Raw genomic sequence first — 24,297 nt, forward strand, 5'->3', positions numbered from 1 at the left:
GGTTTGGTTTTTCTTTTTTCCAGGTTGTAGGGGTGGGGTGGGGTGAGAATTTAGGAGAGAGAGGAAACAAATGACTAATAATTGAAAAACATATTTTTAAAAATTCTATTTCCATCCTTATCTACCATTACTCCCTTAAATTAATAAACCAGTCAGACTGGTTATGACAATACCCACTAATTAGATTCCTAACTGCTGAATCATTTTCCCCTAAGTAGATCTTACTACAGAGTGTCATCATAAAAATCTCTTTTTAAATTTTCTAGTAGCATTAAATTGAATTGCTTCCCTCTTTTAATGTTACATTTTCATAGCAAGTAAAGATCAGGATCCAACCTCAGGGATTATCCAGTCCAGCTCTCTCATTTTGCACATGAGGAAATCAAGACCCAAAAAAATTAACTACCTTGATCAAGTTCACCCCAAAAGTTGGTGGTAGGGTCATGTGTTGAAGATAGTATTCATTATTCCCCATTCTGTACCTTTTTTCCACTCTGCTTTGAGCAGTAGATATCACAGCAACACTGATGGAATTTGATGACAAATTCCAAAATTATTGAGAGTCATTTAAACGATTGTTCAAGCATTATATGTTTTCAGACAAAAAAAAGTAGAGAAAAGTGGATTGAATTCCTGCTTATCAAGCCACAGAATCATAGAATCACAGAATCTGAGAGGTGGAAGGAACCTAAAAGCCCATCTGGTTCAACCTATACTCCTCTAAGCACATAAAAGAAAGTTGTCATCTAGCCATAGCTAGAAGGTATATAGCCAGAGAAAACCACCACATCCTGAGGAAGACCATTCCACTTCTATGTAGTTCAGATTGGGTTTTTTGTTTGTTTGGTTGGTTGGTTTTGTTTGTTTTTGTTTTTGTGGGGCAGTAAGGGTTAAGTGACTTGCCCAGGGTCACACAGCTCATAAGTGTTAAGTGTCTGAGGCCAGATTTGGACTCAGGTCCTCCTGAATCCAGGGCCAGTGCTTTATCCACTGCACCACTTAGCTGCCTCTTCATATTGTTAATGAAGTTTCTTCTTACTGCAAACCTAAACTAACTTGCCTCCTTTCAACTTTGACCTATTATTTCTAAGTCTGCCCAGTCAGGCCAAACAAAATTTCCTTCTTCCACATGCCATCCCTTCAACACCCAATGACAGCTGTCCTTTCTCTCTGAGTCTTATCTTCTCCAGACTAAGCATTCCCAATTCCTTCAACCAATCTACATAGGAACTTGATGCTCTCCAACTACCTAGCTGCTTTCGTCTGGAAGCTTCCAAGCTTATCATTGTTTACCCAAAAAATGTGTCACCAAGAAGTGAACACAAAATTTTGGAAATGGCCTGACCCACCTGAGTTTAACTCCTTATTCCTGGAAACTATGACCCACCCTCAACCAACAATGCCTACGATCTCATTAACTTTCTTGGTTACCTTTATATTGTTGATCCACATTAAGCTAAAGCAGTCCTCTAAAACCCCAAGATCTCTTTCAGATAATTTGATACCTAATCATGCTTTCCCCTGTCTTGTATTGGTGAAGTTGATTTTTGAAACCACATATAAAACTTTACATTTATTATTTCATCTTGCTCTATTTGACCCAATGTCCTAGACTATTAAAATCTTTTTGAATCCTGACTCTATCATCCATTGTTTTAGCTTTAAGTATGCATCATCTGCAAATTTAATAAGTATTCCATATTTATGCAAGTTACGGATTGAAGTGTTAAATAGCATGAGCTGGTAAACAGCACAAATCCCTACATCACCCCAGTGGATAATCTTTCTAAATTGATATGAAACCAAGTCTTTGGGTCCAACCATTCAACTAGTTCTTAGTCAGCACAACAAATAGTAGGCCCTGAGGGAAGATCCATTGGGAAGGAGACTAGGCCTCAAAAGGTTTCACCTCACTCTCAGTCTCAGGAAATTTCACTTCAAGAACTTTTGCCTCACAAACTTTCATCTAAGGAACAGCAGACAGCTGGGTGGGGGAAGATTGAAGGACCCCCAATCCTTCCCCCACCCCTACTGTTTCTGGAAGCCAGGCATAGCAATGCTAACCAGAAGTGATCCTGGGCTGTGGCTGTGGGTGAGGGGTAGTGAGCATACTCCCAGTGAGTGCAGTACTGGAGGGAACAAGAACATTTTTCAGGACAGTGTGGTGAGGGGCCCTAACTGTTCCTGAGGTTCAGAGGTTGAGTCCCCAGACAGAATTCAGAAAACAACAGTAAGAAGGACCTGAGGCCTAAGACAACATTGCCCACAAATGAGGATTAAAACCTGACTATAATAATAAGATGCTAAAAAATAAAATAAAACAAAATAACAATAAAAAGGAGTAAGTAAAGGAAAAAGAACCTGATCAGAGATAGCTACTTTGGTGTAAGAGAAGATCTGGGTTCATATTTAGAGGAAGATAGTGAGGTTTTTAAAAAGCCACTTTTGCCCCCAAAAGTAACAGCAAATGGTCACAAACCAAAAAAATAGTTTTTGGAAGAACTTAAAAAGGAGTTAAAAAAATCAAATAAGTGAGACCAAAGTAAAATTAGGAGGAAGCAATCCAAGAAAATTATGATAAGAAAGTTAACCAATTTGAAAAAAGAAGTCCAAAATCTTAAGGAAGAAAATAACTCCTTGCAAACTACTGGGGAAGAGGAATAGAATGAAATAAGACCAAAAGAAATAATAAAACTAGAAAAACTAGAAGAGAATCTGAAACATCTATGGAGTTCAAGGGACATTCTCCTTTAACTTATCCAATTCTGAATAGCTATGACCCTATCCCTTCTTTGAGAGTCCTTTTAGCTTATATGGCTTTAATTGTTCTTGTCCTTAATTTTCCTCTCCAACTTCAGCTCATGTTAAACTGGACCCTGCCACTAGGAGGGCTGTGATCAATTAATTCTGTTTAACCCTAGTGGCCTATCTTAGAAGTGAGATGTTGATCCTGTTTTTGTCATTGGAAATCATGATGTGATCTAAGGGTTTATGGGGTGAAAGGGGAGTAATGAGGGAAGGAAAAGAGAGACAGAGACAGAAACAGAAACAAAGAGAGGCTCAGAGACAGAGTCAGATAAAGAGCGAGAGAGACCGAAAGAGCTTATCTCACCACATCCAAAGGTCTCATTATAAACCAGAGTTTCATCACTCAGGAAATAGTATCATCTGTCCCTTACACAAACAAGGAAGTATGACCAAAAGGCTGTGTGGAAATTCTTCTCGCAAATCATTTTCACCTTCAAGAACTTTTCATTCTGTTGGATTTCCAGTTACAACTAAGGAGTGCCTCAATTGTTAATATTTTAACTAAGAATGAATACTTGGCTTCTGGATTTTTTAGAAAAGTGGTAACTCAGAGACTACAGCCAATGCTACTTTGTGCTAACAAGGTAAGCTTCTTGAGGCAGTTTCCTTGCTGTGTTTCTAATGCTTCATTATGTAATGGTTTGCTTTCCTGACATCTGGTCTCCTAGGAATGCAAAAAGCAGTTGTGATAAGGGGTTCCTAGGTTTAACTTACTCTGCACATCAGGGTTATGGCAGGAGACAAAGGAGAAGAGTAAGAGGTGAAAATATGATAGAAAATCATTGTGAAAATGTTCATCTGGAAAGAATGTCTGGGTGAAATCAGAGTCAGAGTTTCTGTAATTCTAAAGTCACTCTGGGGTCCTTTTTCTCTTTGTGGAGCTCTTATGCTGCTTCCACTTGGGGTTAGTGTCTCTGGGGGGATTAGTTTGGCTCTGAGGGTCTGTTCTTCTCTGTGACTCAACTCTCAAAGGCTAAGGTTAGTTTTCCCTGAATCTGTGATAGGCTCTCTTCTCTGATGCCAGGGGCCACACTCCTTGAAGTTGTTTTCTTGCTGTCTCTGTGTTTGTGGTTGCCTAGAGAGAAAGAATAACCCTGTTCCCTCCATTCTTTACCCACGTACCTCAATTTCATTGTATACCATGACCACATTTCACAAGGAGGTTGAGTGTCTCAAGTTACCAGGGTTTATGAGCTCATCTTTTTAAGGGGCTCCGGAAGAGCTACCTTCAACTAGAAAATGGCATTGTCTCTTTCCATTCAGAGAAAACTCCTTCACCTTTGGTCAAGGAATGACTTAGGGTTAACACATCTTTGTACTCCATTAGCATATTATTGCCTCATTACTTTTGTTACCTGCTTCCCACTTTCTTTTCTGATTTCTTTTATTAGGAGAGAAAGGATTTCCTGCTCACACCAGGATAAGAGCTCTCTTCTTTTCTTGTTCAAAGAAGCCCTGACTTAGGAAACCATGGTGAAAAGAGTCGCAATCATTGGAGCTGGCGTGAGTGGCCTGACCTCCATCAAATGCTGTTTGGAAGAGGGACTGGAGCCCACCTGTTTTGAGAGAAGTGACGACATTGGGGGTCTGTGGAAATTTACTGTGAGTATATGCTCTCCCTGCTGCTCCTCCCTGTAATTTCATAGGTTAATACATCTCTGATAATGTAGTGTTAATCCTACCCTGAACTCTATAAATGAATGTGAAGATGCTTGTTTGTTCTCGCCTTGTAAAAACAAGTCTGACTCCTAAATCTGCCAGTTACTAGCTGAGTGCCCTTGGAGAAGTGGCTTGACCTTTCCAGGCCTGTTTCCTTACCTTAAAATGAAGGGACTGGATTATGTAATCTCTAACATCTCTACTAACTCTAATATTCTTTGATTTGGGGATTCTAGACAACATCAAACTCAGTATGAATCAACAAATAAATGGATGTGTGGCATGCAAAAAAAAAACCAAGAAGATCTCATGAAGTAATAACAGAAGCATAATATACAAAAGGAGGGATGTGATACTTAATATTTAATAGTAGTTAATCTGCCATCAGCCAGTTAATCCCTATAGTTAATCTTCACAGGACAGGCCAAATCTGGATTATATCCAAACCTCTGCCCAACAGACAGGCTAGTCATCAGACTTTCCCTGGGTCCATGACTCATCAGACGTGGGATGTGGTGTTGAGTTGACTTGGATCTTCTTGGAGACAGAGTAGCAGTAATAGTAATAATAATTATATAGTAATACCAACAATAGCTAGCATTTGTGTAGAACTTTGGGCAAGTAGGCAGCACATTACATAGAGTGCTGGGCTTGGAGTCAGGAAAACTCATCTTCCTGAGTTCAAATCTGGCCTCAGATATTTCCTAGCTGTGTGACCCAGCAAAAGTCACTTTTAACCCTGTTTGCTTTAGTTCTTCTTCTGTAAAATGAGCTTGAAAAGAAAATGGCAAACCACTCCAGTATCTTTGCAAAGAAAACCACCAGTGAGGTCATGAAGAGTCTGAAATGACTGAAATGATTAAACAAAAATCATACATATGTATATATTAATAATAGCTAGCATTTGTATAGTGCTTTAAGATTTGCAAAGTGCTTTATAAATATTATCTTATTTGATCCTCACAACTCTGAGAGATAGGTACCACTATTATTCCCCATTTTACAGATGAAGAAACTGAGCCAGACAGTGATTAAATAACTTGCCCAGAGCCACATAGTAGCTTGTAAGCATCTGAGACAGGATTTGAACTCAGTGCTTTCTGACTCCATGTCCAATATTCTATACTGTGTAACCTCATGTAATACAAATCTACATAGTACTTCCAGGCTTATGAAGTATTTAACTTATAACAACCCTATGATATAAGAAGAAACTGACACAGATAGGGAGTTAACACCCCTTCCTGGAAACCTTTCCCTGCTTCCTGGAGGCAATGCTGAATTCTGTTCCCTCTCCTCTCATTATTATTATTATTATTATTATTATTATTATTATTATTATTATTATTATTATTATTATTATTATTATTATTGCAGGGCTACTGTCAAGTGTCTGAGGCCAGGTTTGAACTCAGATCCTTCTGAATTCAGTACCGGTGCTTTATCCACTGTGTCACCTTACTGCCCCTCTCCTCTCCTCTCTAAAAATTGACTCTCCCATTCCTTCAGGAAACCTCTGGACATGGAAAGGCCCAAGTCTACAAATCACTGGTAACCAATGTGAACAAGGAGATGAGCTGTTTCAGTGACTTTCCCTTCCATGAAGATTATCCCAACTACATGAACCAAGCCAAGTTCTTGGAATATCTTCACTCCTATGCTAAGAACTTTGATCTTCTGAAATACATTCACTTAAAGGTAAGAAAGCTTAGATGCTGAGAACCGGAGGAGCAACTGTTGTTACTCCAGTCAGCAGGGCAACCAGCTGATGGAAAGAAAAACATTGAGTAAACTCCTTACGGAATTTCTCTCCATATGACTAAGTGGCAAGGAAGACAAAATGGAGGACTGTTCTCTCAGATCTGAAGTAGGATTCAGACTTAAACTGAATCATTCCTCACCTTCCCTTACTAATCCTTTCTTTTCACTCAAGAATCAAGATTCGATTTCCTACAAGGGTACTTCCCAACACACCCTCTCTCTGGATGTTTTCATTTGTTTGGCTTGGTAGTTTAGATGACAGACCACTGAATTTGGAGTAAGAGGATGTGGTTTTGAATCCCAACTCAACTACTTTCTTCCCCTGTAACTTTCTGATATGAAATTTTATGCAAGTCATTTGATTTCTCTAGACCTCAATTTCCTTATCTATAAAATGAAGGGATTGGAGCTCAAAATCTATGATCCTATTTATAATTCTGTTCAATACATATAAGGTATCTTAGGTAGTAAGGAAAAAGAGATGCTTCTGCTAGGAAAATTACAAAAAAAATCTCTCTCTTTCTTAGTATAGTTTTTTTTAGTACACTTCAGCCTTTCAGACAGAATAAATGATAGGATATGGATGAATTAAAATCAAGGCTACTTGAATCAGGTAAATTGAGCAACCTTGGACATTTACCTCACCTACTAAGTCATCAGGCTATTCTAATGAGTAGGAAGGGATTTGTCTTCATTTATTTTCTTCCATTATTATGTTCATGGGAGATGACAGAACTGATAAAGTGCTGAAGATGGGGCAGCTAGGTACCTCACTGGATAGAACATTGGCCCCAGAGACAGAAGGACCTGAGTTCAAATTCAGCTTCAGACCCTTACTAGCTGTGCAACCCTGGGCAAGTTACAACCCCAATTGCCTCCAAAAAAGAACAAATAAATAAAATACTAAAGACTTCTTTATAAAAGCATACTTGTAAGCAAGGGTGCATTGGTAAATGTTTAAAAACGGACTCTCCCTCCAAAAAAATAGAACCAGGATACACTTTTAAATTTAATATGTATTATAGATATTTTCTCATTACTTTCTTAAGTCTAGATAATCAACAAAACAATGTCAAGCCCTAATTTGTAGCGGATGCCAATTTCTAAGGTATAAATGTTTAAACTGAAAATTTAACAATTGGGAGAGGCAGCCTGCCTCAAGCACTTCCCCAATGGTAAATGCTGCATTTTTTTTTTTCCTGAATCTTTTAAGGCTGAGAGATTTCCATATATCTTCCTCCATGTATCTCTGCTGCTATCCTACTCCATCTTCCCTCTCTGAAACATTCAAGAGTTTCATGTTTAGAGCTTTTTTTTCCACATCAATCCCACCATATAGTGGGTCTGGCCCTGAGCCCTCTACAGGGAGAAGGTTTTTCTGTGCTTCCTTTCAGACAACTGTGTGCAGTGTGACAAAGCATCCAGACTTCTCTGCCACTGGCCAGTGGGAAGTGGTGACAAAGACAGAGGAGAAGGAAGATACAGCTACCTTTGATGCAGTCATGATCTGCACAGGGCGCTACCTGAATCCTCACTTACCTCTAGAATCTTTTCCTGGTGAGTCAGTTAGACTAGGCTCTGGGCAGAAGCTACTCTGTCAAGCTTTTGTCAAGAAAAGAATTCCATTTACTAAAGAGAGCAGTTCTCCTTTGTTATAAGCAACTACAGGGGCATCAAAAGCCTGCTATCCAGGTACCTGTGCCCACAACCCTTCCAAATGCTGCCTGAATCAGATTAAAATGTAAAATTGAGAGATAGTTTACAAAATAAATACAAACAACAGGACATATATAATGTTAATATGTGGTTTTCTGGTCAATATAAAGTAGCAGGGATTCTTAGGTATGGCTTCTATTTGACACCACTGATCAAAACCATCACAAACTGGATTCAAAATGTACATGTGAGGGCTTGCAAAAGTATCAGTTGTTATTCAAATGTAAGGCACTTCTGGTAACCATCACCATCATTGCAACAGTAGTCGTTGCAGGAGTAATAACACTATTAATGATCCAGAAGCTCTGAAACTATCCAGTTCCCAGTGTAGTTGTCCGTAATGGTTAATATCTTTAGCCAAACAGACCAGGCAGGAGAGAGGAGTTCTCTGCAGGAATGATTCTCACTCACTCTGTATGCACCATAGCTGTGTGAGTAAAATGATTAATTATTTAATTGTGGCAAAATATATTAATTATTTCAGTTTGAATCTAGCCTTGCATAGCAAGAAACCAGACTCGTGCTGCTTAGAGATCAAACTAGTTTAATGCTTAACTTCAGATTCCAGGTCATGCTGACCCAAGAAAACTTCAAGGGAACCAAGACTGATGCTTGGACTTTTCAGTTTCCTTAGAAATCTATTTTAATATATCTATGTGCATTATTTGGAAACATTATATGTCAACCAAGGACTGTTTCCTTGCTTTAAATCTATTCTACAAAAGGCAGTGTAGCCAAGTAGCTAAGTGTGGAATCAAGAAGAGTTTGGGTTCAAATTCTGCTTTCAATGCTTACCAGCTGTGTGACTATTGGCCAACCACCTACCTCTCTGAATCTTCATTTCTTTATCTATAAATTAGAAATTATAATAATACCCGTGGTACCTATATCATGGAGTTGTTGTGAAGCTCTAATTAGATAATGTATCTAAAGGCTTTTGCACATGTTTAAGTGTTTTATGAGTAAGAGAAAGGAAGTATGGGATAGTGGACAGAGTACTGAATATGGAATGAGGAAGGTTTTCTTTGACATCTGCCTCAGACACATTGACCCTATGACTGGGAAGGTCACTTAAACTCTAGGAACCTCTACCTCACAGAGTCATCATGAAGATCAAATGAGATAACAGATGTAAAGTGTCTTGTAAACCTGAAAGCACTATACAGTTGAAAGCTATAATTATTTTACCATGATAATGGTAAGCTAGATAAGTGATTTTCTTTCTGGAGCTATTAAACAAAGGTGCTCAAATTCTTTCTCTGAGAATTCTCTGGCCACCAAAGTCCTACAAATGGTTATCAATGCCTTTACAACCATACAGAATTTGCTTACTAGCTTTTTCCCTTTCCCATATAGGCAACATCTGGACTATTTTCCCTTTTTTTCCTGGAAATAACTGGCAATGATGTCAGGCTATAGCTACACAATATCATTAGAGTCTTTTAAATTTTGTGAGGTCTTTTTTTTATTATCATCTTAGTTGAGAGGCAAGGAGGCATTGGGGATAGAGAGCTATCCTTGGATTCAGAAAGACCTGTATTCAAACCTTGCTCTGATATACACTAACTGTAAAACATGAGAAAACATTTGATTTTTCGGGACCCCAGGACCCCAAGCAACTCTTTGGTACCATTAAATGACAGATTTCATAACTTATACTAATACAGTTTTCACAAGGAGAGTTCTACATTAGAGGAGAGTATTTTCCACATGTTGAAATCACAGATCAGGACAAAAGGGGAAAAAATGTAATCAAATGTCCTCTGGCTAATTCTGTAAATTTAATCCAAACTGTACAATATGGCTTATTTTTTTTCTTCAGTGAAATAACCAGTTGTTTTGACTATATTGACTAAAGACACTGTTTAGGGATATCACTGAATTAGTCATAAGACTCAGAGAGCTTCTTATGCAATCTCTCATGAGAAAAGTTCATATGACATCGGAATTTACCATCTGCTATGTGCTTCCTTATAACTCTCTTGTGAAGTGATTGACTGATAGGGCAAATATTGTTAACTTACTTGTGAAGTGATGGATTGATTGACTGATTGACTGATTGATTGATTGATTGATTGATAGGGCAAATATTGTTATCCCCATTTTACAGATGAGAAAACTGAGCTCAGAGAGGGTAAGTGACTTGCCTACAGTTCCCGGGTTACTACAAAAATAATTTTGAAGCTAGAACTAAAACCTAACCAGTTCTTGTGACTCTAAGTTCAATGTAATTTTCCTCACACTGCACTACACTAGTGTGAAATGTAAAACAATTAATTTAGAAGAAGTTGCAAGTTTAAAATATGCAGTATTCATATTTTGATAGCTTTCATAACTTCAATAGTGTAGAAATTATTTTGGAAGAATAATTAAACTAGGAAGTTACTCTCCACCCCATCCTCAACTGTGGACACACCATTTGAGCTTCTCCTTCCTCCAACGCTGCCTTGTTTCTCCCTAAGTATTGGCCTCTGCACAGGCCCTCATTCTCTGAGACCCAGTACCCCAAGGTCATGGCCTTCCCTCTGCAGGATGCAATCTAGGAGTCTCTCTTCACCCATGATTTATTTGAAGGTCATTGAGGTCTGCTTGGACAGCTAGGTGGTGCAATGGATAGTGCCAGGCCTGAAAATCAGGAAGACTCATCTTCCTGAGTTCAAATCTGGCCTCAGACATTTACTACCCGTGTGACCCTGGGCAAGTCACTTCAACCTGTTTGCCTCAGTTTCCTCATCTGTATAGGGAGCTGGAGAAAGAAATGGCAAACCACTCCAGTATCTCTGCCAAGAAAATCCCAAACAGGGTCACAAAAGAGTCGGATACAGCTGACAGTGGCTAAATAACAACAACAACCACAATTAAGGCTGCTTTTCCCAGGTCCCTTTTCAAGCTACTTGCCCCAAATGATGACAAAATTGCTCATTACAGCTCTGTTGCACAGAGTGTATGTTTGGTTCATCGTGTCTTCATTACTTCCACTGATACAGTTCCTAAGCACCCTACCCTGACCTATGCTTCTTATTTTCATTTTCTCACAGGAATCAATACATTTCAAGGCCAGATCCTGCACAGTCAAGAATACAGGAGCCCAGAAAGCTTTCGGGGCAAAAGGGTCCTCATCATAGGTCTTGGGAATACTGGTGCTGATCTTGCAGTGGAACTTCGTCATGTGGCATCACAGGTACGCTGAGCTCTCTATGAGCCCTCTGACTCATTTTTTCCCACAAGTCTTTGCTTTGGGGTTGTGAAACATACAAGGTAATTGTCATTTAAGACAAATATACAGTGACCTAATCCCCAGAATTTCTCAAAGATCCTCCTACCTCCTAGTTTTCTGAACCATGGCAAGTCTTCACTTGCGGAACAGGCATGTCCCTAAAAAGCACGTTAGAACAATACCTGACCATTAGGTAGTTTCCAAAGAAAGCTATTTCTTGCTACTCTCTCATTTCCAGATAGGAAAAGGATCAGAAATTCAGACTGTCCTATGGGCCTAAAAGCAAAAGTCAAAAGATCCAAGTTCAACTCTCAGCTTTGCTACATCTAATCTAATCCTATCATTCTGCAGATGAGAACACTGAAATCTCAGAGAGATTAAGTCATTTGTCCAAGGTCACACAGACAGTAAGTGGCAGAACCAGAATTCTATTCAGGTATTCTGATTCCAATTACTCTATTTTCTCCATTTCACAACTTTGTTTCAAAGCAACAAATGTGAAGAGGGAAATATCAAAGTGAGAAGATGGGACGAAATTGAATTTAAGGTCATTTCTAGCTCTATATATAATGATCCCAGCTCTGAATCTTTAATTCTAAAATCATATATAATACCTAGATGATACACACAAATATAAACATACACTCACATAAATTTTGATGTAGTTCTATTAGTTTCCCAAATCTTCATTTTATTAATAATAGTTCTCATTTATAAAATGCCTTAAGATTTAAAAAAGGAAAAAGTTCCACACCTATGCTCACACTGTTACTAGGTGTCAGGACCTGGAATCAAATCCAAGTCTCCCAACACTACAAGTTCAAGCAATATTTCCACTCCATAATGCTATATTTCAGAACTCTTGAGGGTAAAAGGTAGGTATGCTAATACTGTATACCTTACATGTTACATTTACTTTTATGATGCTAGACCAAAATTTTTTTTAATATGGATGGAGGCCGGGGGGGGGGGGGGGAGAAGTGGTATAGGATAAATTGTTTTCAACTATTTCTTTTCTAGAAATCAGGAGTGGGGGGAAATGTGTTAGATAGGAGTGTGCTGGTAAATACTTGACAACCAGCTCTCCAGGGGCAAAAATGTATGCAGGCACATTTTTAAGTTTAATCTGCATTATTAACATTTTCTCCATCACTTTCTTAAGTCTAAACAATCAATAAAGCCCTCACTTGTAGCATTTGCCTATTTTTGAGGTATAAATGTTAACAATCGGGGGCAACTAGGTGGCGCAGTGGATAAAGCACTAGCCCTGGATTCAGGAGGACCTGAGTTCAAATCTGACCTCAGACACTTGACGCTTACTAGCTGTGTGACCCTGGGCAATTCACTTAACTCCCATTGCCCCACAAAACAAACAAACAAACAAATGTTAACAATGAAAATTTAACAATCAGCTCTTCCCAGCTGGTACCAGTTTGCTATAACATACCTCTGGATACATTTTCATTGATATTGGCAATTCCTAGATGAGGAAACTCTTCCTATCAATTCACGGTCAGCTTCTTCTATATAACAAGTCTTTTAGAAGAAAGCTTCTTAAACTGTGGGTCACAACCCTGTAGTAACTGAATGTGGGGGTCGTGAAAGATCTGGCAACAGTAAAAGGCTATGTATACCTATTTTATATCTCTATATACCCAGGGTCATGTAAAAATTTCTCAGGCAAAAAGGGTCACTAATGGAAAAGGTTTAAGAAGCCCTGTTTTAGAATGCTAAGAAGTTGGTGACTTGCCCAACATCACATAGCCAATATATGTCATAAACAGAACTTTAAACCCAGATCTTCTTGGCTCCATTACCAGTTTTCTCTTCTCTGTGCCTTGGCTACCTCTTGTCAAAGAAATATTATTTGTAAAATAGCAATGGGTGGGGCATCTAGGTGGTTCAGTGGCTAGCATGCTGGCCCTGGAGTCAGGAGGACCTGAGTTCAAATCCAGCCTCAGATACTTACTAGCTGTGTGACCCCAGGCAAGTAATGTAACTCCAATTGCCTTCCCCCCCAAAAAAGTGCATGTATGTGTGTGTACATGCACACATAAATACATATATGTATATATATATATTTATTTATATATATATATATATATATATACAGACAGACACAATGGTGGAGAAGTCTAGAAACGCATCTGTTCACCTACGTATCAATCTTTCAATCCTACTTCCTTCCTTAATTATTTCAAAATGTGTCTGAATTGGCATCATTCATAGATGTTGCCTGGAAGAGACTGAGAGATCATCTTGTCTGCCCTACTAAGAATGAGAAAACTGTGGCTCAAGGAGGATGAATAATTTACCCAAAATTACACAAGCAGTGAGTAGCCATGGTAGGATTTTTTTTGGGCTGGGGGTGGTTGAGGCAATTGGGGTTAAATGACTTGCCCAGGACCACACAGCTAGTAAGCGTCAAGTGTCTGAGGCTGGATCTGAACTCAGGTCCTCCTGACTCCAAGGCTGGTGCTCTATCTACTGTGCCACCTAGCTGCCCCAGTGGTAGGGTTTTGAACCCAGGTACTCTGACTTGAAAGCTAACACTCTCTGCAACATATGAAATTATCTCTCATTTGAGGAAATTTCAATATGTCTCACTTCTAAGACATTAACGCTCTCAAAAGCAAGACGACTGCCGTATGGATTGTGTGTGTGTGTGTATACACACAGATATATGTATGTATATGTATATATCTATATATGTATGTATGTATGTATGTATGTATGCATGTATGGAGAAGTAGTATAAAATGAGTAATAGTTTACCCATCCTGCCTTATGTTTCAGGTGTTTCTCAGTACCCGAAGTGGTACCTGGGTCCTTAGCCGTCTCTCTAAAGATGGCTACCCCACTCTTATGATCTTCGCAACAAGATTTCATCAGATGGTTTCATGCATGCTGCCTTCATCCATGAAAGACTGGATGATAATAAAACAAATCTCAAAATGGTTTAACCACAAGAATTATGGATTGGGTATTCCTAAGGGGTAATCAATTTAAATACAGAAATATTTACTTGTAGAAATTTTTTAATATCATAACACTATGAGAAGTTAAAATTTATATTAAAATGTCAATATTTCATCATGTTACTATAATTATGTTGATCAAATATACTTGGAGTTAAGGGTTTTTAGGAACAAAAAACTAAAAAGGGCTAATTGGTGAGTTTAGAAGTATATTTGCCAGGAGACTGACTGTTGGCTTCATATCAAGTTGGAGAATCAAGAAGTTTATAATTTCTTTGAAAAGCCCTGAGACAGATTAACTCTAGAAGTAAAATATGTAAGGTACCAGTAAACTAAGAGAATCACATATCCCTTGGTGGTTAGCAGGTATCAAACATCAAATAGGAAGTTGTTGTTGTTGTTGCTGTTGTTTGTCCTTCGTTCTTGAAGAGGACCATGACATCAGGTGATGTCATGATTTGTGGTGAATTAGATTTAAGTGAGGGAGGGCTGTGCAAGGTCACCAACTTCAATCTCTCCTCCAGAGCCATCTTGGGTCCAGTGGCAAGATATATATCAAAACGACTAGAGATGGCCCAGATATCAAATAATAGCAATCAATTATTATTAAGGAGGCAATATGGTGCAGAGTTAGCATCATGGAGGGTACTGATTCTGGAGCAAAAAGGCAAATGTTCAATTCCTGACACCAATGTTTAACCCTAACCCCTAGGCCTTGATTTCTTCAACTATAAAAATGAGGGAATTAGACTAGATGGCTTCTGAGGTCCCTTACAGCTCTAAATTTATGATCCTATAAATAGAACTGAATGAAAAGGGTATAAACTTCTAGAAAGAATGACCTATATTGTCTGGCTAAAGAGGCAACTATATGTAATGAGTTTTCTATCATCCAAATGAGGATATCATCAAAGGAAATGGGAACATTTTAAAGAATGACTCTTATTACATCCTCAATCTACTTCTTGGCTCCCACCCCCATGGGAACCACATCTCCAAAATCCTAATGGAAATGAACAGGAAGGCATGAACCAACAAATCATTTTTCTAGGAATGCAATGATTTCCAAGCAAATCAGTCATATGGGTAAATATCATTATCAGTCAGTTGCTTCAAAAAGCATAGTACAAAGGATGAATGTGGATTTTTTTTCATTTTTCTTTAAATGATTTTATTCTGCAGCCTGTTTTCCTTTAGACTGAGTTTATTTCCATTGGAACTCTAGTTTTGCCTGGGCTTGGTTTCATCATAAGAAACTAAACAGATATTCAGTTAGCTAATCCTGGGGAAGAGGTTACATGGTCTCTTTCAGAAATGCATTCTTAAAGAGAGTTTTTGTTTCTAAACTTGAAATTAATTGATCTCTGGGGGCTTACTGTTAGAAGTAGGAAAAGAAAAGTTAGAAATATCTTAAGCCTATGGAAGGTTACTGGATGAACTATTTTGACTAAATAAATTAATGTATTCATACAAATAAGCAATTTAACATTAATTTCCATAAATTAATTAAGTGCTTTAGTCTCATATGGTGCTTAGTAAAATTTTCCAGGGCTTAGAATAGTGTCTGGCACATAGTAGGTGCTCACTAAATGTTTACTGACCGACTGATCGATTGATCTACATACAAAATAAGTGAGTGGGCTTTTTGTTTCTTTGTTTCCATACCAAAGGCAAAGACCAAGGATGATTATAAATGATGAACTGCCAAGCTGTATCCTTTGTGGTACTATCACTATTAAGGCCAATGTGGAGGAGTTTACAGAAACCTCTGCCATCTTTGAAGATGGGTCGGTGGAAGAGAACATTGATGCAGTGATTTTTGCTACAGGATTCACATTCTCTTTTCCCTTCCTTGAAGAACCTACGAGAAGCCTGTGCAAAAATAAGATCTACCTGTATAAACATGTGTTTCCTTCAAACCTGGAAAAGCCAACAATGGCTGTCATGGGGCATATCAGCATTAAAGGAGCCCTCTTGCCAGGTGTAGAACTCCAGGGACGATGGGCCACAAGAGTCTTTAAGGGTAAAGATGTTCTCATAGCATCCAAATTTTTTTAAGTACCTAATTCTTCCTGGTAATTACCATTTCCCTGACTATCTAAATCCAAACAATTTTTTTGTCCAAAGTGAAATATTTTTTCCTTTTAAAAAAAGTCCTCAAAAAAGCTTTCAAGTAATATGACTTTTCTGTAGGGCATTATCTTGGGGAAACCATATTAGTGTAATCCAGATACAACTGAGCAGTTTTAAGGGATTTTTTTTTATCTTGTGTGAAGCATGGGTCTGAGTAGAGCTCTATGTATATTGTCTATGACTATGGAAATGAGACCTTATTGGGTGCATATTTAATTTTTTTCCAGTTGATACAAAGTTTGAGAGGACTAAGCAGTCTTTCAAATAAGGCAGAGTTGTACAATGAGAAGAATGGTATATGTGAAGCCAAAGGAACTGTTTTAATCCCAGCTCTGTTATTCAACATAGAATCATAGATTTAGAGTTAGGAGGTCAATTAAAATATTAAAATTCAATCCCTGCATTTTACAGATGAAGAAACTGAGACATAGAACTGAAATTACTTGGCCAGGGTCACACATCTACAAAGTGTGTGAGGTGGCATTTTAAGCCAGGTCTTCCTGATTTCCAGCCCAACCTGTCTCTACTATGCCACTCTTATGTGAGTTAGAGTAAATCACTTCATCTCATTAGGCTTCAGCTTTGTCAACAGTAAAATAAAGGAATTGGACTAGATGATATTAAAGGTTCCTTCCATCTCTAAATCTCTGATTCTAAGGTTTTATATTGTCTCCAATAAATTGGTGTAATGTCCTTAATCTTGATCAAGATCAAGTTTCATGGTAGCAATGAGGGTCAGAAGAGGATGAGTGGAACCTGGAAACTAGACAAAGAAAATGGCGTAGGTCTGGTGAGCAAGGAAGGTCTCAACAGCAGCTTCTAGAAGGAAATCTGGGCAGGTGGTTTGGATTTTGCAAAAGTTCAGCTTTAAATAAAAAGTTGGGCAAAGTGACATTGAGAGTCAGGAGAATAGCGAATGGTGATCAACATGAGATTGTCTTGGCAGGGTAGGGCAGACAAACAAATTGCATCAAGATATTTCTGTTAGCAAAACATTCAGCCATAGAAACTGAGATAACAGGCAGGGGTATCGGGCAAAGTGGACTAGATAGCCAATAATCCTGAAGGAGAATCTTCAGTACCAAACCGGGACCCAGTACTGGGACTGTAATAAAAGATGGAGGGGATTGATCATGATTATACTGCATAAGGCAAGAGTCCAGGCAGATGAAGTTAGGGTATAAGTCACAATAGGACCTTCTGATTTGCCTCTTAAAAATAATTATCTTTGGCATGGGAAAAGTTGGAATCATAGTTTGATTTCAAATCCTGCCTCTGATGTCTGTTTAACCTTGGACAAGTCTTTTAACCTTCATCTATAAAAGGAGGGGGTGAGATTAGATCTCTTATAAGGTCTCTTTTAGCCTTAAATTCTTGGCATTTTTCTAAAATCAATTTTAACTATTGTACAAGCTTTGGGGATAGCAGTTGGGTGGCCCAAGTCCTGCACTGATATCCAAGAAATATAGAAACCAGAAGGCTTTTAGTGCCCTAACTTTCTCCTATGAAGAATTTACACAAAAATATGGGGAAGAGTCACCCAGGATGAGAAAACATGGATAGGTTGTAACCTACACTGGTAAGTTATGGATGAAATTACCGATTCGTTGAAATATTCAAGTCTTGTAGCTTTAGCAGACAAGCTCTGGACAATTATCTACAATTAAGGAAAAAGCCATGCATTTTATTTTTTGTCATAGGGTTATGCAAGATACCTCCAACAAGTCAACTGATGAAAGAAGCTACCAAGAAGGAGAAACTTGTTAAAAGGTATGAAATATTCCTTACCACAGAGACAACTATTTCTTCACAAAATAAACTTTGCATAACAATCATTTCTGTGGCTCATAGAAAAAAATGATTTTAATATTAAAATCATTTTTATGTATAGTTATCTCTTTGTGTCTTATTCCATACAAACCTATAAGTTCTCTGAGGTCAAGGACCCCCTCTTAAGTAAATTTTTAGATTCTCATCCTAGTTTGTTGTATACTGTTAGATCTAGGTACATACATATTGCCAATAATCCTGTGCAAATCTCTAAACCCACTACTACAAAAGACCTAGTGAAAAACCTCCAGATAATTGAGATACCTAAATTAGAATGGGCTTTCATGGGAAGAAGAGGAAGGACCACTGTGTGCTTAGATGCTATGCAAGGTACTTTGGAATCTTGGCTCTTGGAGGGAAATGGCATTCCTTCCAAGGATCTATGGTTTTTAACATATGTCTGCAGTATGGCATCTCATATTGTCCAAAAGTGGAAAGACCTTGGTTAAAGCATACCTGGAGCATTGTATTCAGTTCTGGCCAATACATTTTAGTTAAGTCCCAGAGAAAGCAAAGAATATCAGGAAGACAACATCCATGAAAGTGAAATGCCACAAGATTGTGCATATGAATGTCACCTGAAGACCCTGGGGACATTTAGCCTTGAGAAGATCTAGAGGGAAGGTAAATTGTGATTTAACTTATAAAACTCTGAAACAGGACAGGCATGCTGGTTCTTTGGGCTCTTGCCAGGAAAGACCAAGATGGCAGCAGGAAGTGAGGCTTCAGTCACACTTGAATAAAGCACAGAGAATATAGCAGAGAATAGCACAGAGACAAGTGGCAAAAAGGGGCTTCAGAGGCATATGAGTAGAGATAGAGCAGTAGAGGAAGGCAGGCAGAGGTGGCGAAAAGGATGGGGAAGGGAAAAGGCACAGAGAATTACTCACATAACCATGGATGACTGTTGGGAGCACCATGGAACCAATGGAGAAGGAAAGGGGATGGGTGTGGAGCAAGAGTTTGCAATCTCCTTTTTATAGGGTTTTTGTGGGGCAAGTGACTAACTCTTACCTTTGCCACCTTGGGGTTATTCATTAACATATCCACATTCTCTCAAAATCATCAGTATAACTTTAAAGTTAACATGTTCACATCATCTCAAAATTATCAGCACTATTGGGTGTTCTGCTGGTCCTCCTGCAGACATTTAGAACCAATTGGAGATTTACATCTCATAGGAACAAAATGCACTAACAGCAAGGCCTAGATGGCTTCCCCTGATTCAGCATGTATTACCAGAACATGATTTTTGATTAACATAGAATACAGTTTGCAAATTATTGTCCTTTGATCTTTGGGACAGTCTGTACATGAATTCTAGATTTCCCTTTGCAATCTTACTTCCTGGCGTTGCTACTTTATACTGGCTATTTATAAACTAGGGTGGTCAGGGGGATCAGAACAAGATACAATTTTAACTCACAGAAAGTGAGTTGTTTTTAAGTATTTGAAGGGTGGTCATGTGGAAAAGGGATTAGATTGACCCCAGAAGACAGAACTAGGTGCTGCGGGTGGGAGTCACAAAAAAAAACAAATTTAAACTTAATATAAGGAAAAATCTTCTAATGTTTCGAGCTATCCAAAAGTAGAATGGCTTCCATAGGAGGAAAGGAAAGGGAAGAGAACAAGTTTTTTTTGTGTGTGTAAATTTTTTATTCATTTTAAATTTAAATACAAAATGAGAAAAGAGGGAAAAAAGGACATTTCCGTGTACACAGCAAAACATAAGGATTCAATATAAAACAATAAATTTCCATTTTGAGAAAACCTATATAATAAATACTACACATCGCTTTCCAAGCTACCCAGCTTCTCTCTGCTTCTCTGTAGGTTTTCTTTTGTTCTCTGCTGTGCACTTTTTTTCCCCCTTCCCTCCTTCCCACCCCATGAAGGCTACAATTTAACATATAGATAGAGATATAGATATCCATGTTTAATTATATATATATGTGTGTGTGTGTGTCTATATATACATGTACATAAATAAGGCATATACATATACACGTACACTCATACACATATATGTAAGACCATCCTATGCATATTTCTACCTGCAATCTTTCTCTGGAAGTGGATAGCATCTTCCTTCATAGGTCCAAGTCTTACCATGTTTTTCAAAATCAACAAACTCACCATTTCCTACACCACAGCAATATTCCAATACGAGCACATCCTATCTGAGAGATTATCTATGAATAATTCTTCCCAATTTTCTACCTTCCTTCTATTCTTGGCTGCATATGTTTTATTGAAAGAAGAAATTTTGAATTTAAAACAATCAAAATTATCCATTTTATACTTCAACCATGCTCTCATCTTATAATATAGTTTAAATTCTTCCACTCTCTTCTTTTTTTATTACATATAGGAAGCCTTGCCCTTTGGTTCCTGCACAACAAGCAAGTTCATCCTTCCATACTAGTCATAGATGTTTTTGTGTAGAGGCCACACACAGAACTGTTGTTGTTTGTTGTAACTGTCGTTGTTGTTGTTTGACGCTATTGCTGTTCTTCCTTCATTCCTGAAGGGGACCAATAACTATAAGGCAGAATGTAAGTTTCTTAAAGGCAGAGACTATTGTTCATTTTGTGCTTATTCAGATCCCATCCCTGACATGTTGGCTGTATCACCCTGTACATATCACTTAATTTCTCAGTAATCTAGGCAACTCGCTAACAGAAGACACACACCCACATTGATAAAGAGAGTTTCCTTATCTAGGAATTCCCTATGTCTGTATAATCTTAGGACTTTCCCCTATTCAATATCTCTATTTGTATTATATATGCACTGAGCCTTAAATTTCATAAATGCTTTTAAAAGTTGTTGGATAGATTTTTATGTTGTAGCAAGGATTTTTCTGAATGGATGGGTTGAATTAAATGGCTGCTGAGGTCCTTTGTAACACCTAAGTCCTGTATTTCATCAGAAAACTGAAGCTAAATTCTTTGAACACTTCTGGGTTTTTACAGAAAAATCTAGCAAGAGCTGAACTAACAGTTTTGTTTCTCATCAACAGAAAATTCCTGATTTACTTTCAATGAAAATAAAAGCAATATTTGGAAGCCAAAAATACCCACCAAACCCACACTTTGGACTTTCTAGGGAGTCTCTTTCTTCTTTCTGATAGTAAATGTACATGGGTTTATGTCTACAGTAAGGGATAGTTTTTATTTCATGTTTACATTGATTAGACTTTCCCTTCATATTAAATAGATTCCAACACTTGAAATGTTCCACTAATTTTACCTCTTCACCATTTTTCTCTCCTATACTCTGTCCCCATTTCTCAAAATAATGTTTTCTTGCTCTCTCCAACAAAGCAAATCAATTTCTCCATTCTTGCCCAAGAAAAACATCCCTTTCATGTTTTTGGTTCTTTCAATTTTGTGAGGAGTCAAGAGGTTTGGGGAGGACCTGAGGAATGACAAAGGATTTACCAATTTCCTTCTTTTCACTAAGGGGCATCCTTATGGATCCCACCAACGAGATACTGGACTACATCACCTCCTTGGATGAGCTTGCCACATACATTGGAGCAAAGCCCAGCATTTTATCCCTATTCCTTAAGGATCCCAAGCTGGGAAAGGAAGTTTTCTTTGGTCCCTGCACCTCTTACCAATACCGGCTGACAGGACCTGGGAAATGGGATGGAGCCAGAAATGCCATCTTAACTCAATGGGACCGGACCCTCAAGCCCTTACAAACTCGAATTGTTGAAGATCTTTCTGAGCCTAGTGCTGTGGCTCGTTGGCTAAAGATCTGGGGTGGGGCATCGGTGCTGGTTTTTGCTGTTCTACTGGCTTATAAATCTTCATTTCCTGCAAGATTGGCTGGAGTTGGTGAACTGGGAAATAGACTTTCCACTTACCTAGCCAGTAATTGGCAAGCATGAACAACACTTATGCAACAAGAACTCCCTTCCACCTCCTCTCCCATTCCACTTTCCACAACCTTCATCACCGGGCAAGAAGCATATAGAACAGTTCTAGAGCAAAGAGTCCTAAGATTAGATAGCACAATTACATATCCTTTTGCTCACTTTTTTTTCCTCCCTGTCTTTGCTGACTGAGCTCTGCTTCCTTGATTAGATAGCTTGTTAATACCTATAATCATTTACTCCTGGGCTTTACCCTCTTCTCTAGATTTGTCTGCCCCCTCCACTTGAGCCAAGACTCTCCCTACTGACCTCTTCCAATTCTCTTATCCCAGTATACCTAGAACTCAGAACGGGACAGAACTGAATAGTCAATGGTATTGTCCCCTTGGCCTATTCTCTGGCAGTATGCATAGTACTATTTTTCCACCTCCCTTTTTCTACATATACTTGAGGGTTCACTTTATATATAATCTGTACCTTCTTGACATGACTGATTACCTAACAATGCCTTAGGCTATCACAGTAGGCTACACAAATGTATTTGCCTGATTTTATCTTACCCATTCTGCCTAACCCCAGATTCACCAAACTTTCTGATTGCTATTGATAGAATTATCTTTCCAGACATTCAAGTTGTAATAGCCTCCTAATTGGTCTCCCTCCTTTCAGTTTCTCCTGCCTCCCTTCCATCTTCCACAAAACTGATTCCCTGTTCAATCCAAACTACTAAGCCTAGGATTTAAGGCCTTCCAAAAGCTCATTCTACCCTATTTTTCCAGCCCTATTTCATATCCAATGATATAATATATCCAAAGCACTTTGAAAACCTTAAATTCCTTTTTTTATATTTTAATAAATGTATTTCAGCATAATTGCTTAACTTCTAATCCTATATATTTTGTTTAATGCATGTAAAAAATATGATTCTAGGAGTCTATAGGATTCAGCAGACTGCAATGGAGTCCATCAGAGAAAGGGGGGAGGGGGCCGGGGTTGAGAATCCCTGCTTTAGGTACTCCATATTCCACTCAAATTGGACTACTAGCTATTTCCCAAACTTGACACTCCATTTCACACTTTTATGAATTTGCATAAACCATCTATCACACCTAAAAATAAATTCTTCTTCATCTTAGCCTCACTGAATCTTTATCATCCTTCAAATTTCTGTTCAGGGATCTTTCATGATTGTATTCAGTTTTTAGTATGTTATGTGGTATGAGTATGGGCATTTTCCCAAGCACTGTATTCTTATCTAGCACTTAACACAGTGTCTGACACATAGTAGGTGTCATTTGATTGACTGTCATGCTCTAGGAGTCTACTCAAGGAACAAGATTAATACTCCTAGCTCAACTCTACCTCCACTAGGAAATCTCCTTATTTAGATCTAACCATTGAAAATCACTTAGATGTCATTTCATAATAAAGTAAACACAGTTTAATTAAATTAGAAAAATATGTCTATTGACAGACATTTGTTAAATACTTACTATGTTCCAGGATCTGAGATACTATCAGTGGAAGGAAGAAATTGTTCAGTCACTCATGGAAGTCATTCAAGATGCTGGAAGCAGCTCTTGGGATTTATGTGGAATATGTATGTTCCATATACATCAGCAATAGAAAAATAAAGATTCAGCCAACTATTCTACTGCCTAGCATTTATGGGAGAAAAATTATTGCCCACCCTGCCTTTGGGGATAATATCAAAACTAACCCACATGTTCAAATATGCATTAGCCCCTATTTTCCCTCCTTTTTTTCCTTTCTAGTCATTTAATTTATCGTCAGCTTAACTGATCAATCTAGTCTCCATTTCCACCCAGGGTACCAAGTACCCTGAGAAGAAAGGAAAAATAAAGGTGAACTAGAAGTGTCCCAGTGTTAATAGTTACTGGGAAATACCATTCTGAGAAACCTAGGGCCATATCTACTTAGATATGCTGAGCCTATATCTAGTTAGATACACACTGCTCCCATCAATGCTCACTGCCTTGTCAAGTTATCTTGTGTGAGGGGAAGCTAGGTGGTGCAGTGGATAGAACACTGGCCCTCGATTTGGGAGGACCTGAGTTCAAATCCGACCCCAAACACTTGACATTTACTAGCTATGTGACCCTGGGCAAGTCACTTAACCCCAATTGCCTCACCCACACCCATATATATATATATATATATATATATATATATATATATATATATATATATATATATATATATATATATATATATATATATATATATATATGTATATATATGTATATATATGTATATGTATATGTATATATATATACACACACACACATTAT

At 38.1% G+C, this 24,297-nt stretch overlaps 1 protein-coding gene across 5 annotated transcripts; it reads left to right on the forward strand.

Moving 5' to 3' along the window:
• The first annotated feature begins 3,078 nt into the window (after positions 1-3,078).
• On the forward strand, positions 3,079-23,603 carry LOC122726536 (dimethylaniline monooxygenase [N-oxide-forming] 4-like). 5 transcript variants are annotated; one of them, XM_043964314.1, is made up of 9 exons: positions 3,079-3,392; positions 4,259-4,410; positions 5,977-6,165; positions 7,623-7,785; positions 10,983-11,125; positions 13,958-14,157; positions 15,810-16,162; positions 17,973-18,042; positions 21,568-23,120. In XM_043964314.1, the coding sequence occupies exons 2-9, from the start codon at positions 4,279-4,281 to the stop codon at positions 21,998-22,000; spliced, it is 1,683 nt and encodes a 560-aa protein (XP_043820249.1). In that variant the 5' UTR covers positions 3,079-3,392; positions 4,259-4,278; the 3' UTR covers positions 22,001-23,120. The 5 variants fall into 5 exon arrangements, with proteins under 5 accessions (XP_043820249.1, XP_043820250.1, XP_043820248.1 ...); XM_043964315.1 differs by lacking the exon at positions 21,568-23,120 and adding an exon at positions 20,474-21,115 and having other exon boundaries at positions 4,200-4,410; XM_043964313.1 differs by having other exon boundaries at positions 3,080-3,392; positions 4,200-4,410.
• Positions 23,604-24,297: the final 694 nt, after the last annotated feature.

The sequence above is a fragment of the Dromiciops gliroides genome, chromosome 4 (assembly GCF_019393635.1).
Source record: "Dromiciops gliroides isolate mDroGli1 chromosome 4, mDroGli1.pri, whole genome shotgun sequence".
Lineage (NCBI taxonomy): Eukaryota > Metazoa > Chordata > Mammalia > Microbiotheria > Microbiotheriidae > Dromiciops > Dromiciops gliroides.

Coding starts and splice junctions, on each gene's coding strand:
- LOC122726536 (XM_043964314.1), top strand. CDS start 4,279: ATGGTGAAAAGAGTCGCAATCATTGGAGCTGGCGTGAGTGGCCTGACC. Junction 11,126..13,957: donor TTCGTCATGTGGCATCACAG/GTACGCTGAGCT, acceptor CTTATGTTTCAG/GTGTTTCTCAGTACCCGAAG. Junction 16,163..17,972: donor GGCCACAAGAGTCTTTAAGG/GTAAAGATGTTC, acceptor TTTTTGTCATAG/GGTTATGCAAGATACCTCCA.